The 16,707-nt window shown below is 42.6% G+C and overlaps 1 protein-coding gene across 1 annotated transcript in view; it reads right to left on the reverse strand.

Annotated features, from left to right (window-relative positions):
• Positions 1-347: 347 nt before the first annotated feature.
• The window catches only part of Fam173b (family with sequence similarity 173, member B), a 16,730-nt gene continuing 370 nt past the window's right edge, over positions 348-16,707 (reverse strand). Inside the window, exons 2-5 of the mRNA XM_013013854.1 lie at positions 11,729-12,024; positions 9,616-9,753; positions 8,382-8,432; positions 348-799 (exon numbers count right to left, since the gene is read on the reverse strand). Of these exons, the coding sequence (XP_012869308.1) occupies positions 623-799; positions 8,382-8,432; positions 9,616-9,753; positions 11,729-12,024 (662 nt within the window). The 3' untranslated portion in view covers positions 348-622. The remainder of the gene's footprint in view (positions 800-8,381; positions 8,433-9,615; positions 9,754-11,728; positions 12,025-16,707) is intronic.

The following is a 16,707-nucleotide window of genomic DNA, read 5'->3' on the forward strand; positions in this document are numbered from 1 at the left end:
AGGTGTGGTGGCTCACGCCTGTAATCCTACTCAGGAGGCTGAGATCTGAGGACCACAGTTTAAAGCCAGCCCAGGCAGGAAAGGCCAGGAGACTCTTCTCTCCAAAAAACCACTCAGAAAACCAGAAGTAGGGCGGTGGCTCAAGTGGTAGAGCACTAGCCTTGAGCTGAATTGCTGAGGGACAGCACCCAGGCCCAGAATTCAAGCCCCAAGACTGACCAATAAATAAATAAAATTATTTGTCCTCATCTGTAGTATTAACCATACTGCTTATAATGTAAAAAGCTGTTGACATTTTCTGATCCATAAACAGGACATATTTATTTACATTTTCATGCATTCCAGTATATGAAAAGACAGCACATTTATTGGAATATTCCAATGAAAGTAGATTTTAAGTCTACTTGTTTTCTTAACTTGTTTTCTCTAAAAGCTACAGGAAGAATAGTGATCTGCATTCTTCTTTAAAGAAAAACATGTTCACTGACAGCTGTATATTTAGCTTACAGCTGTAAGTAAGAATCTTTAGCTGAGGACACAGCTCTAACTAAGTATCTATGAAATCTTTACTCAGAAAAAGATTTTTAGTGAGGCTTCTATCTGAATGACCAATTGAAGGTGCTCAATTTTCAGGGCTCTTTCCCCTTCCTCGAAAAGTGCTCACATCATAGGCCCACACAGTGTCTGTCCCCTCTCCAGTGATGTGGTCTGGTGTCCAGTGAGGAAAAGGGAACCGGCAAGCAATGACTCTTGCATCATCCTCAAGTTCAAGTTCAAGTTTCTTCTCCAACTGCAGCATCTGTGCAGAATAATAGCAACCATTAGTTAAGTGAATGATTTGACAGAGAAATGATTCCATGTTGCCCTTCTATGTTTATTGAGTTTCTTAAAATAGAAAAAATATCATGTAAGGCACATATACATTATCAAACAAATTATTAATAAAAAGACACATTAACAGCAGTTGTAAGAATATCACCGATTATTAATTATATAATGTGCTAGTTTTAGTACTGTCAATCCTGATTTCCAGTTTTCTAACTAAAACCATGATGTGACAATAGATTTAGTCACCTAACATTTTAGAATACTTTGTGTCATATAATTTAAACAATTTCCAACATGTTTAGTATCTCCAACACTGGGATACATTATACAATTTATATTATTTTAGGATTATAACTGGCAATATTATTTTCCCCAACAGCAATGGTATACTTTAATGTCAACAACATACACAGTCAATAAAATGTGATTTAGGTAGGCCATAAAAAATATATACATACTGTATCAACATGTACAGATACTGTGAAATATTTCCTAAGTTTTTAAATGTCATAAAATACTGATGAGTTAGTACAGGGCTTCATACATGCTAGGTACCTCTCTACCACGAAGCTACACCTCCTCCAGCCTTAATAATGAATTCCTGGACAATCTAACGTACCTCTTTTAAATCATTTTATTATTAATCTACCAATGAGGCAATTTTAACATTTGCTAGAAATATTGACATTTTAATTAACAACTGCTTTAAATGTTGTCTGCAGTTCCTAAAAATAATTAATACTTTCATATCCTAAAAATACTTTTTTTTGGGGGGGTGGTCCAATTGTGGGGCCTGAACTCTGGGCCTGGGCGCTGTCCCTCAGCTCTTCAGCTCAAGGCTAAAGCTCTACCACTTGAGCCACAGCGCCACTTCCGGCTTTTTTCTTTTTGCTTATGGGGTGCTGAGGAATCGAACCCAGGGCCTCATGCATGCAAGACAAGCGTTACCTTCCCAGCCCCTAAAAATACTTTTAAAATTCCACTTTCTTAGTTTAAGATGTGAAGTTTATAGATAGGTTGCAAAGAAATGTACAGCTTTACCGCAATTCACCAATTTCTAACATTTTGTCATTTTTATTGTTTGTTCTATTTCTGTTTCTCTGAATTCTTTTTCTAAACTATTTGATAAGTAGTTGCATTTTACATCCATGTTTATTTCAATAATGCCTCAGTGTGTATTTTCTTTTTTTTTCCAGTCCTGGAGTTTGAACTTAGGACCTGGCACTGTCCCTAAGCTTCTCTGTGCTCAAGACTAGCACTTTACCACTTGAACCACACACTTCCAGCTTTTTTAATATGGTACTGAGGAATCGAACCCAGGGCATGCTAGGCAAGCACTCTATCACTAAGCCACAATCCCAGCCCCTCAGGGTGTATTTTCTAAGAAACAGAAAATCTTCTTACATAATCCCAGCATAGTTTTCATATTCAGGAAACCTAGCATTGTATCCCAACTAATCCCAATTACACCCCAATTATTTTTTAATATATATTCTTTATTGTGAAGGCGTTACAGTTACATGAGTAAGGTAATGAGTACATTTCCTATTGAGCATTGTTACCCTTCCTTTTTCCTATACCATCCCTTCCCGCCCCACCTCCCCAACTCCTCCCTCCCTGCCACCCCCTCACCCCAAATTGTTTTTTTGTTTGTTTGTTTTTTGTTTGTTTGTTTTTGTCGGTTGTGGGGCTTGAACTCTGGGCCTGGGCGCTGTCCCTCAGCTCTTCAGCTCAAGGCTAGCGCTCTACCACTTGAGCTACAGCGCCACTTCCGGTTTTCTGGTGGTTTATTAGAGATAGGAGTCTCACGGTCTCTCCTGCCCGGGCTGGCTTTGAACCACGATCCTCAGATCTCAGCCTCCTGAGTAGCTAGGATTACAGGCGTGAGCCACCAGCGCCCGGCCCCACCCCAAATTATAAAGTTCATTTCCAATTATTTCCTTAGCTCAATAGTGTTTTATAGAATTTCCTTCAGGACAGAATCCAGTCCAGGGTCAGTTTTTGCATTTAGTGGTAGTAGCATTTCACTAGTCTTTTTTATCTGAACAGTTTCTATCTTTGTCTTTCCTGACAAAGGACCAAATGAACCATATTTTGGGATCCCCTGGTATGTGCTCCTGATGTGCTAGGTGCATGTGTGTCTGGCAATGCCACAGCTATGCATCTGTGAACTTACTAAGACTCCAGAAGCCCAGGAGATTCTTCTGCTCCTGGTGCTGGTATTAACCATGCAGTTTGTGGTCAATACAGTAACTCCACAATGCAGTAATTAAGTTTGCTTGTGGGAAGAAATTTGGGGTGACTTAAACATCATTACTTATTAGACCATCCCTGCACTGGAAGTTGCCTTCCCTAACGATTCTGACTGGAAGCCATTTTTACTATAGCAACTACAAAGTGGCAATTTTCTAATTCCATTATTTCTTCCAGATGTATAACTATCATTATACTGTAAGAAAGAGCTTTCCTTTTTCCTTTCTCCCTCAGACTATGTATCCATAACTACCTGGTATAAGCAGTCGCATTATTACTCATTCAGTGGGTAATAATCCACTAATGTCCTTGCTTATTCTAATGCCCAGATTGTCCTAAATTGGCCACTGAAAACCTCCTCCAACTGGCTTCTCAATCCTTCAGACATATTCCTATAAAATATTTTGAGTACTTCCTTATATTCTGGCTCAATAAGATGTTCCAGGTGTATCTTCCTTTCTCCTGCCTTGGATCAGTCCTTCCTCAAAGATTCTTAGTTCTTCTTAGTAAAAAATGGTGCTTAGAAACCAAGATCTAGGCAAAAACTACTCCCCAGTCCCTTTAAAAGTCACCAACTTGCTGGGCACTGGTGGCTCATGCCTATAATCCTAGTTACCTAGGAGGCTGAGATTTCAGAGTTACAGTTCAAAACCAACCTGTACAAGAAAGTCTCTGAGATTTTTACCTTCAACTAACTACCAAAAAAGCTAGAAGTGGAGCTATGGCTCTAGGAGTAGAGTGCTAGCCTTGAGCACACACACAAAAAAAAGGCTCAACTACCAAAAAAGCTGGAAGTGGAGCTATGGCTCTAGGAGTAGAGTGCTAGTCTTGAGCACACACACAAAAAAAAAGGCTCAGGGGCAGCACCCAGGCAGAGTTCAAGCCCCAGGACCAACACACACACACACACACAACTTACACACATACACACACACCCAACTAAAGCAAGACAAATCAATAATGCTCTTGTAGAGGTTTTGTTGTTTACTTACATCTTAGAAAAGTGGCTAGGAAAAATTCCTCCATGTGACTATTGCTGGAGTGAGCCAAAATTCTAATTCATCACTAGAATCAATACCAAGATAACAAAGAATAAATTCTATTAAGGATGGGAAGTTTCTATTTTTCTAACAGCCAGTAAAGTTTTTTTTTAAAGTTTTATTCTTTGAGAGAAAATTTAATAAGCAAAGGACGAGACAATATGTGCTTCTCCAAAATATCAGAGGTTTCTTATGGAAATCTGGTTCATAAGAAAAATAATTGTAAGCGTATTTTCATTATTATTATTCTTTTCTCTTTTATTGTTTCTTTTATTTCAAAATGATTGTCACATGCTAAGTCAAGATAAACCTAAAAATGAAAGGGGCTATTTCAATCATGAGAAATGAACTGACTAAATTACACATAAATATGCAATGAGTCTGGTTCTTGATATCATACACAAAAAGAAGCAGTGATGTGTCATGCCTGTCTAATACAATTCAAAATTATTCATATAATTATAGGCTCCAAAGTGACACAAACTCATCACATTCTCGTTGAATCTTCAAAGCTTTAAACACAAGCTAGAATCAGCTTGAAGCCATGACACAAACCAGGCTTGACCGTGATCAACACTGACCCACGACCCCATATGCTCCTCTTGGCTGTGCCACCAGGCGCCTCTCGAGTCCCTGGCTGGCCACCCCTAATTTCTCACACCTCAAATGTTAGCACAGAGCCTGGGCCTTGGATGACTCTCCTCTGAGACCTTTGCTCATCCTGGCGATCTTTCTCCTGGGCTTCCTCATATCTGTGCACTGATGGCTAACATGTTCATTTTCCACCACCTTCTCTCCAGACTGCTTACCCAGTTTTCCAGGCCCACATACACTCAACACTTCCCATGCCCATACTGTACTTCCTCAGTCAACTTTACCTGCGCCTCTCCCAGCTGAGGTCTTGGCACCTCCAATGCCAGGAGCTCAGCCAGACACCATGGGCCGCTCTGGACTCCTCTCTCACGCTAGATCTGCCTATTAAACATCCATCTTTACAGTGCATCATCCACAATTTGATCTCTTCTCACCCGCTCATCTAGTCTGGTCTAAGTCTCAATACCAGTCACCTGCACACTTACAAGAGCGCCTCCCTCCTGGCTTCCACTAGGTTTTCCCAGGTCAGCTCCAAGCAGTAACCTGTGATTCTTTTCAGCTCTGGAGAGTTCTCTACCTGGTCCTCAACAACAGTACACATCCATCCTTCAGGCCTCTCTCATCCCTCGTGCTGCCCAGCCTTACTGGTCTTCCATGTGCTTCTTGCTCCCCAAGCACAGCAGACACACATGCCCTTCAGCCCTTTCACAACTGCCGCCTTTTGCTGACCATTCTTGCATGCACGGCTCCCTCCCTCACTACTCCTCCTTTGCTTCAACTACTCCGCAGGACTCATTTTGTTTGACTGTACGATACATTCTACATTGATGTAATATGTTCTCTCCCCAATAGTACCAAAGCATCTCCAGGCAAAAGTGTTGTTATTCACTGAGATATTCCAAATAATCACAGTGCTCATACTTACCCAAGGAACAAAGGAAAGACTGGTATGTTGTTCACTCAGGAGTCACTCTTATCAGAATTCCTAACTAAAATCAGTCATTCTTTTAAGTTATGAAAGTTTATAGCCTTCTAGGGAAAGTATTTCTATCACATTCATTAATTAATAGTACTTACTGAGCCAGGTACCAGTGGCTCTTGCCTATATTCTTAGCTACTCAGGAGAATGAGATATGAAGACTGAGGTTTGAAGCCAGCCCCAGCAGACAAATCTGAGATTTTTACCTCCAATAAATCAGAAAAAAAGCTAGAACTGGTGATGTGGTTCAAGTGGTAGATTACCTGCCATAACTAGCAAAAGCCAAGTAAGAGATCAAAGCACTTAGTCCAATAGTACCATAAAAAACAAACAGTACTCATTGAGTGATTATTCTGTGCCCAGTGATGCCATGCTAGAGGTCAAACAGCACAGATGGCTAAGCATCAGATCCTTGAGCTCTTAGGTTCATACTACAGCGACAGAGCAAAGCCTGTTGGAGGCAGCAGGCAAAGAAGAACAGAGTACCTCACCTGAGGATGGGGAACCTCATTCTCACAGAAGGGATTTAAACAAGAGTAATGATGATGTGTTCTGATTTTGAAGAGCCTTAGGCTTGTGTTAATGAGGATACTTGCCATGTTAGTGGTGGGTTTACCAGACCCACATGAACTCCTCATGCCAGTTTGATACATGAGTGTGATAATGGTAGCTCCATTGTCGGCTACAACTGCACACAGCTGTTAGGCCTAATCAGAAGAGCATCAGAAACAGGGCTGAGGACTGCAACAGCAGGGTGTCCTGCTCTACTTCCCAAGGCTCCTCCTGGCAATCCAGTCACCAGCCTCCATCAGACACGACGGGAATTAGTTCACAGATGCTAGCTTTGCTGAGCTATCCAGCCACGACTAGAATGCTGACCAGCACCCAAAGAATGGGAATACAGTTTCATAGATGCATGACACAGTCAGGCCCAAACAGGGAGAAAGCACTTTTCCAGGGTCACCCAACTCTTGAAGGGCAGACCGGGCCTCCAACTTCCCAGCCAGCATGTTCTCCTCGCCCCCTTCCCCACTACCTCCTCTTAGGCAAAGCTTGATGAGAGTTGAAAGTGGGCCCTTTAGACCAACAGAAGCTGGCTGTGCTCTCTGTATCTGGATGAACCCGCTAACATGGAAAACAGGTTGGCTGAATCTCTATTATTACAGAAAATGAGAGTCCCTGTGTGTATTTCAGCTGCTCCCTGCTCTCCTTGGGATTCTCTAAGTTCCTTGCTTATGAGGTGTCTATATACAGAACGGGCAATAATTGCAAAAGTACTATTAAAATAACCAGACTCTCACCACCGCTAAGGAAACAGCTCAAAATCGTGTGTGCGTCTCAGACCTGACAGCAGGAAGCACAGTGGCCAGGACAAGTTAGGTAGCCATGGCATTACCACAGGCCCCTGCTGCCCCCAACTGGGGCACGGTAGTATGGTTTCAGAATCCACACCATTAAATATCCTGTCTCTCCAGAGAACACGGAAATCCTGGTAAAGAGTAACTCAGATTTGTCTGCCTGGGCTGGCTTCAAACCTCAGTCTTCATATCTCATTCTCCTGAGTAGCTATTTTCACAAAATGTGGAACTTAAGAGTTACTTGTCTTCAAAATACTAATTATTCCATGTTAGAATGAAAACTAAAATATTCTAATAAATAGTAAATCACCATCAAAATTCTGCATCTAGTCTATGGTCCCAAAAGCTGTTTTCAAAGGACCAGGAACCATGCTTCCAACCTGTCTTTACTTCTAGGACAAAAGTATAGGTATCCAAGTTTGACCTTTATCTCGGGCCTAATATCAACCACAAGCATACAAAATTCTGTCACTTTTCAAGAATGTGCAACTGAGGCATTTCCAAATTGTTCTTAAATTTAAAGAACATGGTATTATATTAAAATTCCCAATAGTAACAGTACATTTCTTAAGCACTGAAACATCTTCTATAAAAATTAAGGTATAAGTAAGAAAGCAAAACAAACAAAATTCCTTTTTAAAACTTAAAATGATATCAGTTATATAGTGCCATTTCAGCAAACATCCAATTCTGCCAAGATTATTATAGCTATCATTACAGACTTTGAAGAGTAAAAAGGGATTTATTCTTTGGTCTATAAGCCAGCAATTACAGTAAAAGCATCCCACCCTGACCATCTTTCTAAAGGCTATAGAGGACCATTTTCACTACAATACTGTGGCATTTTCACTTTTGAAAGTACATAATCAAAGTTCAATATTCAGTTCTTTGGCAAATCAGTCAATTGAGGCAAATTGAAACTAGTCAATGCTCATCCACCCTGAAAATTATCTTCTAGCAAAATTGGAGGAATGATCAATTCAAAGGGAACATCCCATTAACTTCCCCATGTGATTCTGGCTGGGTATAAGTGAGCCGCCATGAAAATCGCAAACTACATTCGACACTGGGACCTCATAAAGCAGTTTTCAAACTGGGAAATTTTAAGGATTATGAGATTTTTATCTGAAACAAAAGTTTGAAAATATGACGGAATCATTTATGACTAAACTTTTAAGGACTTGTAGTATTTTATTAAGCCAATGACCTGAAACCCCAAGTGTCCTCAAAGTCTCTAGGAGGCCATCACTCTACCCGGGGGTGGAATACTGGTGCCGAGGGGGCCTGTGACACCACCTGCCCATACAGAGAACCGGAGAACACACTCACCATCTGGGGCACGCCAAAAATAACCACATTTGAGTACTGCGAAAAGGTAACCTAAAAATGAGATGGGAAACAATGAGCAGATTAGTCCTAAAAAGCCAGACACTCACTTCTTTCACAGATGTGAATTTTCCATCCTGCCCAATGGTGGGCTTTTATAGACTTCTAAAAAAAAAAAATGTCCTCCTCAAGATGGCACAAAGAAAAAGGCGACTTGTCCCCATTTTCACTTATACTAATACAAATTACCAGTCTCCCAAAAGCATCCCTGTAACACATGTGACTTTGTCCTCAAGGGGACAGCAGGTAGGGCATGCCTCAGGTTCTGGGTCAGAATGGCCAAGGACTCCCAGTGACCAACTGCTGGCCATTCCTGGCACTGAGTCACACGGTCCTTTGCTACTCCACCAAAGCATCTTGCAAGAACTCAGCAGATTTCAAAGCCACCAGTTTTGTGTTCGACCACCATCCTTAGAATTCTAATCCTTTTCCTTTTCTCTGAAACACTATGTAGAAAGTGCAATAAAATAGTCCTTCAACAGTTGACAAACTGGGGGTAAAAGTGCTTCGACAGTCAAAATTCTTATTGCCCAATAAAAGTCTTACTTACTCTACAGAGACTGTTTACTTATATATGGTATTAAAAAAAAACAACGCAAGTAAAACGCAAGTGGATTTTTATAAGCAACTGATGGCAATATTACAATGAAAAATTCTTATTTAAGAAAAAGCATTTTATGGAGTTTTCCTAAAGCAATATTACAGGGTTTTAGAGTACAGATAAATTTGGAAGTATCTCATCCTCTGAGGACAAAAAGTAACCACAAGAGCATAGTTAGCACATTCTTTCTTTTCTCAATTATCTGTCTCACATACCTGGAAGGGTCAAACAGGTACCCAGAATAATTTATGAGAGTTCCACATGAAGGCTGGGAATGTGGCTTAGTGGTAGAGCTTGCCTAGCATGCATAAAGCCCTGAGTGATTCCTCAGAACCACACCAACAGAAAAAGCCAAAAAGTGGTGCTGTGGCTCATGTGGTAGAGTGCTAGCCTTGAGCGAAAGAAGCCCAGGGACAGCACTAGGCCCTGGCCAAAACAAATAAAAAGTCTAAAATATGTGTGCATTTCATTATTTCAAAATATGCATTCAGATTTCAATTTTTTAATACACATCAGTCATTCGTCATATTAATTGTGAATTTAAGAGTTTTCACCTGAGTTTTCTACCTTACATACCTTCCACAGGTCTGAAATGTAAAACTTGGCGGCGCCATGCACACCTTCTTGCCATGCGCGGTACCTGGAGTACCAAACTAGCCAGGGATTTAATTCATAACCAACAGCTGTGAAGCCTTGCTTTGCTGCTGCTATCACCTGAAGAGAAGGATTTGTCCAAAAGAAGAAAGTCACCTTACATGGCCAAATAACATGAGTATTTCCTACTTATGGTTTATAATCCTAAAACAACCTGTCAAAAAGCACTGCATTTGAAGACACCATTTATAAAAATATTTCTCGGGGCTAGGAGGTGGCTCAGTGGTAGAGTGCTTGCCTTGTATGCATGAGGCCCTAGGTTCGATTCCTCAGCACTACATAAATAGAAAAAGCCAGATGTGGCGCTGTGGCTCAAGTGGTAGAGCACTAGCCTTGAGCTGAAGAGCTGAGGGACAGTGCCCAAGCTCAGAATTGAAGCCCCCTGACCAAAAAAAAAAAAAATTCTCATCTAGATGCCAGCAGTTCATACCTTAATCTTTGCTACTTGGGAGGCTGAGATGGTTGAGATCCCTGCTTGAGGTCAGCCCAGGCAGAAAAGTCATCAGACAGCTTCTCAAGAGCTGTACATGATAGTGTGAATCAATTATAAAAACTACTTAGAGGGCTGGGAAGGTGGCTCAGTGGTAGAGTACTTGCCTTGCATGCTCAAGGCCCTGGGTTCGTTTCTTCAGCACCACATAAGAAAAAAGCCCGAAGTGGCGCTGTGGCTCAAGTGGTAGAGTGCTAGCCTTGAGCTGAAGAGCTTAGGGACAGCGCCCAGGCCCAGAGTTCAGGCCCCACAACCAGACCCAAAAAAAAAAAAAAAAAAAACTACTTAGAGAAGTCTGGCACTGGTGGGTCACTGTAATCCTAACTACTCAGGCAGCTGAGATACAAAGAGGGAGGTTCAAAGCCAACCCAGGGAGGAAATTCTGTGAGACTTTTATGTCCAATAAACTATTTTAAAAAAAAACACATCAGGGGCTGGGAAGGTGGCTCAGTGGTAGAGTGCTTGCCTAGCATGCATGAAGACCTGGGTTCAATTCCTCAGAACCACATAAACAGAAAAATCTGGAATTGGCACTGTGGCTCACTTCCCAAGCCACACAATGCCACAAGGAAATTATCTTCTTAGAAGCCACAAAAGTACTGTTTGAATATGGGAAGAATTCAAATACATATTCAAAACCTTCCTTCTAACCACGCATTGTGCCACACGCTTATAATCCCACCATTCATGAGCTGGGGGGGGGGGCTGCCTGGGTTACATAGCAAGACCTTGTCTCAAAAAAATAAAAACCTTCCTTCTGATTAACATATCTATTTCTCAATATCTTTTTTTTTTTTTTGTCCGTCATGGGGCTTGAACTCTGGGCCTGGGCGCTGTCCCTCAGCTCTTCAGCTCAAGGCTAACACTCTACCACATGAGCTACAGCACCACTTCTGGCTTTCTGGTGATTTATTGGAGATAAGAATTTCACAGACTTTCCTGCCCGGACTAGCTTTGAACCAAGATCCTCCAATCTCAGACTCCTAAGTAGCTAGGATTACAGGTGTGAGCCACAGGTGCCTGGCCTATTTCCCAATATCTTAAGAATCTACGCTAGTGGTTGCCAGAGGGAAAGAAGGGAACAAAGAGCTGATTTGGGGGGGGGGGGTCATGGGGCTTGAACTCTAGGCCTGGCACTGTCCCTGAGCTCTTCAGCTAAAGGCTAGCGCACTACCACTTGAGCCACAGCTCCACTTCTGGTTTTCTGAGTGGTTTATCAGAAACAAGAATCTCATGACTTTCCTGCTCGGCTGGCTTTGAACCATGATCCTCAAATCTCAGCCCCCTGAGTAGCTAGGATTACAGGTGTGAGCCACCAGTGCCCGGCAAGAACTGCTTTTTAATAAATTTAGTTTCCATTTTGAAGATGAAAAGAGTTCTAAGACTGGTGGTGGTGTTGGTTATGTGAATGTACATTCAATGTGAAGGCACCTAATACACTGGAATGGATACCTAAAAATGGCGACAATAGCAAGATCTGGTGCATATAAGCTGACACTGTATCGATTCTGGTTCCAAACCTGACCAGGCGTGGGCATTACTCACAATGCGTCCATCACCACTGCCAATGTCCACCAGAGAGCCTCTCCTGTGTCCCAGCATCCTCACGACATTTTCAATCTGCTTCGAGGTTGCAGGTACAAAAGGCAAACAAACTTTTCGGAGGGCTGGTGTAATAAATGGTGTAGCTATAGCGTACACAGCCACTAGAGCCCCCCCAACAATCCCAGTACATAAAATGCCCCAATTGCTTCTCTTCAAGTTGTGGCCTTCCACTTCCAAACTAGTAGGAGGAAATCTCAGCGGTCCTTCTTGTTGGGGCATTTCTGAGGTAGCTGTACCTATATTGAAAGCAAACAGAATTGCATGTAGCCCCACATCTGAAACCCAAGGCTGTATTTTGTTACTCCCTCCTCACCACCCCCATCCCCCCGTCCCCGCTGGTGCTGGGAATCAAACTCAGCACCTTGTACATGCTAGGTAAGTACTCTACCCCTGAGCTAATCTACAACCCCTTTTCCTACAATTCTAACAAATTCATACTTTTAAAGGACAGTTTAGTTGAATAAAACCAAAATTACAAGTATAAAATTATTCGTGAGTTCTAAGTAAGTTCCACTTACAAAACTAAAGTGATTTGGAAACATTCATTACTAACAGAAAAGTGAAATCTTTTCTTCCCAATTATTGATTTTATTTGTGTCTAGGAATCATCCTGAAGATATATTAAGAGTATTCAAGTCTATCTAGTAATTTATTATTTCAATATCCATTAGTGCATATTTTAACCATAAACCAGTTTTGTGTTCTGAATGAAGAACAAATAAGTACACCAAAATTTCTCTATCATTTGTAATTTGGCTGCCCAAATGCAATTTTGAAATAACACAAGTTTTTTTTTTAAAAGCAGGTCTTGGAGAAGGATGGGTGAGAATGTTGAAAGGGTGATGTTGATCAAGATGCATTATATTCATAAACTGCTTTGTACAACGACTTAAGGACAATTAAAAAACACACACACACACAAACAGGTCTTTCCAAACTTTTCATTAAGTGTGGCCACAGTCTTTAAAGCAGATGCAAAACAGAAAGAAATTGTTACAAAGCTATCAGAAGCACAGAATAAAGCAGATGAACTCTAATCACTGATTACAGAGAAATGAATGTCACCTTAAATATTCTCCTCTTGCATTTGTCCTCCAAAATGCATTCTTAATGGGATATGAAAATTAGGTTATGATGTTATGATATTAGAATTAATGACAACACAGTGCAGATTCTCAGCGAGCCAGCCCAGGCTAAGATGCCACCTCTGTTCCTTTATTAACAATGTGACCGGGAATCCCTTCTCCTTGCTGAGTCTGTGACTATAACGTGGGTTCGCAGGGATATTGTGAAGACAGAATAAGTGAGTGTATGTCCAGACACCAGGAAAGCAGAGTGTGTCATCTATTATGTTCTGAACAAGGAAAGCCTCCACATGGTCTGTTTGATATCATGTACACATGCAGCCAGGCTGAGCCCCAAAGAAAACCAGAGCACCTTGGTCCTGAAGCAGCAGTGTACCAAGTGGATATGAAACCATAGCTAACAGGAAAAGGTGAGGGGATGGTGATGCTCAGAGCTTATCAGCAAATCATGAAAAACACTGCTTGCACTCATTTTAAACTGCTGAAAGAAACTGCCACACACTTCCTGGCTTAACACTGCATCCATTTATTCCCATTCAGTGCTGGAGGGCAGATTCTACATGAGTTGGGCAGGGCTGACTACCTCCTAGAGGCTCTAGGGTATTTATTTACATTCCTTGCCTCTGGACCACGAACCCGCTGTTCCATCTTGGTACCCCATGTGTGTGCATATGCCAGAACTGGGGCTTGAACTCAGGGCCTTGTACTTACTAGTTAGAAACCACAGGGACACCCCTCTAACTCTGCTTTTTGCTGGTTATTTTTAGAACAGGGTCTGATTTCCTACCCAGCCTGCACTTGAGCCCATCCACCCACTTTCAGGCCTCCTGTCATTGCTGGGATCATAGGCATCCAGTTCCCTTCACAGAGACCTCACCAAGTCTTTTCCGAGTAGCCTGGCACTGAGATCCTCCCACATACTTTGGGGTGACAGGTATGCCATAGACCAGGGTGAGAAGGAATTTCATGAATTTCTGCCTGGGCTGGCCTTGAACTATCCTCCAGTTCTCAGCCACCAAAGTAGCTACTATTGTATGACTAAGCCACCATTTCCCAGATTGTAGCACAAGTCAACTTTAGAACATTTTCATTAGCTCCACAAGAAACCCCCCTTAGCCTTCAGCCATCATCCCCTTATCAACCCTCTGCCCCCCAGCCCTAAGCAATCCTTACTGTCTCTAGTCACTTAGTCCAGATTTACAGGAGTGGTATCCCTTTGTATGTGGCCTTCTGAGATCAACTTGTTTTTCAGTCAGATGTCCAGCTTTGGGCACTATCCCTGAGTTTTTCTGGATAAGACTAGCACTCTACCACTGAGCCACAACTCCACTTCAGGTTTTCAGGTGGCTAATTGGAGATAGATCTCACAGGCTTTCCTGACCTGGCTGGCTTCAAATCGCAATCCTCAGATCTCAGTCTCCTGAGTAGCGAGGATTACATGCATAAGCCAACAGGGCCCAGTGATCAACTTCTTTTACTTAGTCCAACGGCCACAAGAAATCATCTACACTGTACCTTCTATCAGTACTTTATTGCTTTTTGTGGCTGAATATTCCATTGAATGGATATTCAAAACTTTTCACTGACTCATGTAGAGTTCATTAAATATACTCAAGTCAGATGATCCAAATTCTTTTTCACCTATGCACACATAAACCTCTCGTGAAGTCAGGTGCTGGTGGCTCATGCCTGTAGTCCTAGCTACTCAGGAGGCTGAGATCTGATGATCACGGTTCAAAGCCAGCCCAGGCAGGAACATTCGTGAGACACTAGAAAATCGGAATTGGCGCTGTGGCTCAAGAGGTAGAGCACTCGCCTTGAGCTGAAGAGCACAGGGATAGCGCCCAGGCCCAGAGTTCAAGCCCCACGACCAAAAAAAAAAAACCTCTCATGAAACCAGCAAAATACATAAAGGCTGCCATCTAGCCACCAGCGTGAGTGGTAGAGTCCAGTGGAGGCAGATTCAGGTCAGATTGAGAAAGGATATACTATACACAACACAGTGGGAATATGGAGAGATACAGAAGGAAGATGAATTCCAATAATAGGGCCAGTAGGTATTGACAAAAAGCCAGAATTGGACCTAAGAGCAGGGAACAGTGGTAAAAGGCAGGTGTATGAATACCAGAAGTGTGCATTTCACTTTGTAAGCACTAAAATTGAACTTTTTATGCAAAGCTACTGAAATATCTGTGAAGAAAAACAATGTCAAAGCAAAATACTGACGACTCATGCCTGTAATCCTACCTACTCAGGTTATAAGCTGAAGGATCATAATTTGAGGCCAGCCCGCGCTGAAAAGTTGCTATACTCCATCTCCAAAACAATCTGCCAAAAGGAGCACAGGAGACATGGCTTCAGTGGTATAGCACCAACCTAGCAAGTCTGAGGCCCTAAGTTCAAACCCCAGTACACAAAAATTAAAGTAAGAAAGGCAACACCAACAGCCTTGACAAAAACTACTAAATCTCAACTTTTTATGCCTGCATGATTTTCAAATGTATAAATTTACAAAGAAAATCTGTACCCATTGCCTAGGTTTTTGAGGACTATGTAAATCCAATGTCCAACGATAAGCTCCATTTGATAAAGATGTACTGCTTTTATTAGTGAAAATTAGTCACTGAACATTCAAAATTAAAGTCAAGACTGTTCCGAATATTATATATTGGTACCAGTGCTGGGGCTTGAACTCAGGGCCTGGCCTGAGTGCTATCCCCAACATTTTTTTGCTCAAGGCTAGGGCTCTACCACTTGAGCCAAAGCTCCACTTCCAGCTTTTTTTTAGTAGTTAATGGGGATGAGTCTTTAGAGCTTTCCTGCTGCTGCTGGCTTTGAACCACAATCCTCAGATCTCAGACTCCTGAGAAGCTAGTTACAGGCATGAGCCATCAGCATCCAGCTCTATAACTGTTTTATTGGTCCTTGTTTAGCTTGGGCAGACTATTTACTGTAATACAAATAAACGGCAAGAAACTTCTGCCAGGTGTACTCTTTGGAACGCCAAACTACAGTGAAATAAGAGCTGCAGTAGCCACTCTTTTCATTGAGCATTTAGGAGTCTATACGTGAAAGTCAAAGACAATACAAGGTTAACTAATTCATACTGTCTCTGGGCTTCAGGTGCCTCCTTCTGGTTAATAAATAAAACCAGAGAGCAATTTTCAAGAACAGATCTGAAGCTGAAGCTAAAGGCAGTGACTAAAATGCTAAATGCTAAAAGTATAAACTCAATGATATTGGTTCTGTGGCTGAAGTGATGGCACACTGGCTTCGAGATGGCGTCCAGGCCTTGAGCTCGGTACATGGCGGTGTGATTCCATGTGCAGCTAGCCTCTAGCCCGACACATATTGGGGGTTAAATATGAAGATTCATGGATCGACCATCCGGACCGCGTCTGAAAGCCAAGCACCTGTGCGTTCATGCCAACATTCTCGAGTAGGTAATAAACACGGGAAACAGCGCAGGGGCAAGTTCCTGTCCCCTGAGGCTGAAAAGGCTCGGAAACCCACACCAAATACGCCCCAGGCTATTAAAAAACAAAACCAAGAGGCAGTGGCGATGCGGGGGACGCGGTGCTGTGTCGATGGGGGTGCAGGTCAGGCCCTCGCGCGGCCGCACACCTGCACGGGCTGCGGCCCCGCCGGCACGGCGCGGAGGGGCGACGTCCCGCCGCAGACTGGCCGCACCTGAGCGGGCCACCGGGCCATCCGTGCAACTCGGAGCCCCGTGAGGGGGACACCCTACTGTAACCCGCAAAGCCCGTCAGGCAGACGGGGACGCCGAGCACGGCTACGCCCCGCCGGTGAGAGGCGGGCGCACCCCACGCCCCG

This window comes from Dipodomys ordii, unplaced genomic scaffold, assembly GCF_000151885.1.
Source record: "Dipodomys ordii isolate 6190 unplaced genomic scaffold, Dord_2.0 Scaffold21, whole genome shotgun sequence".
In the NCBI taxonomy this organism is placed as follows: Eukaryota; Metazoa; Chordata; class Mammalia; order Rodentia; family Heteromyidae; genus Dipodomys; species Dipodomys ordii.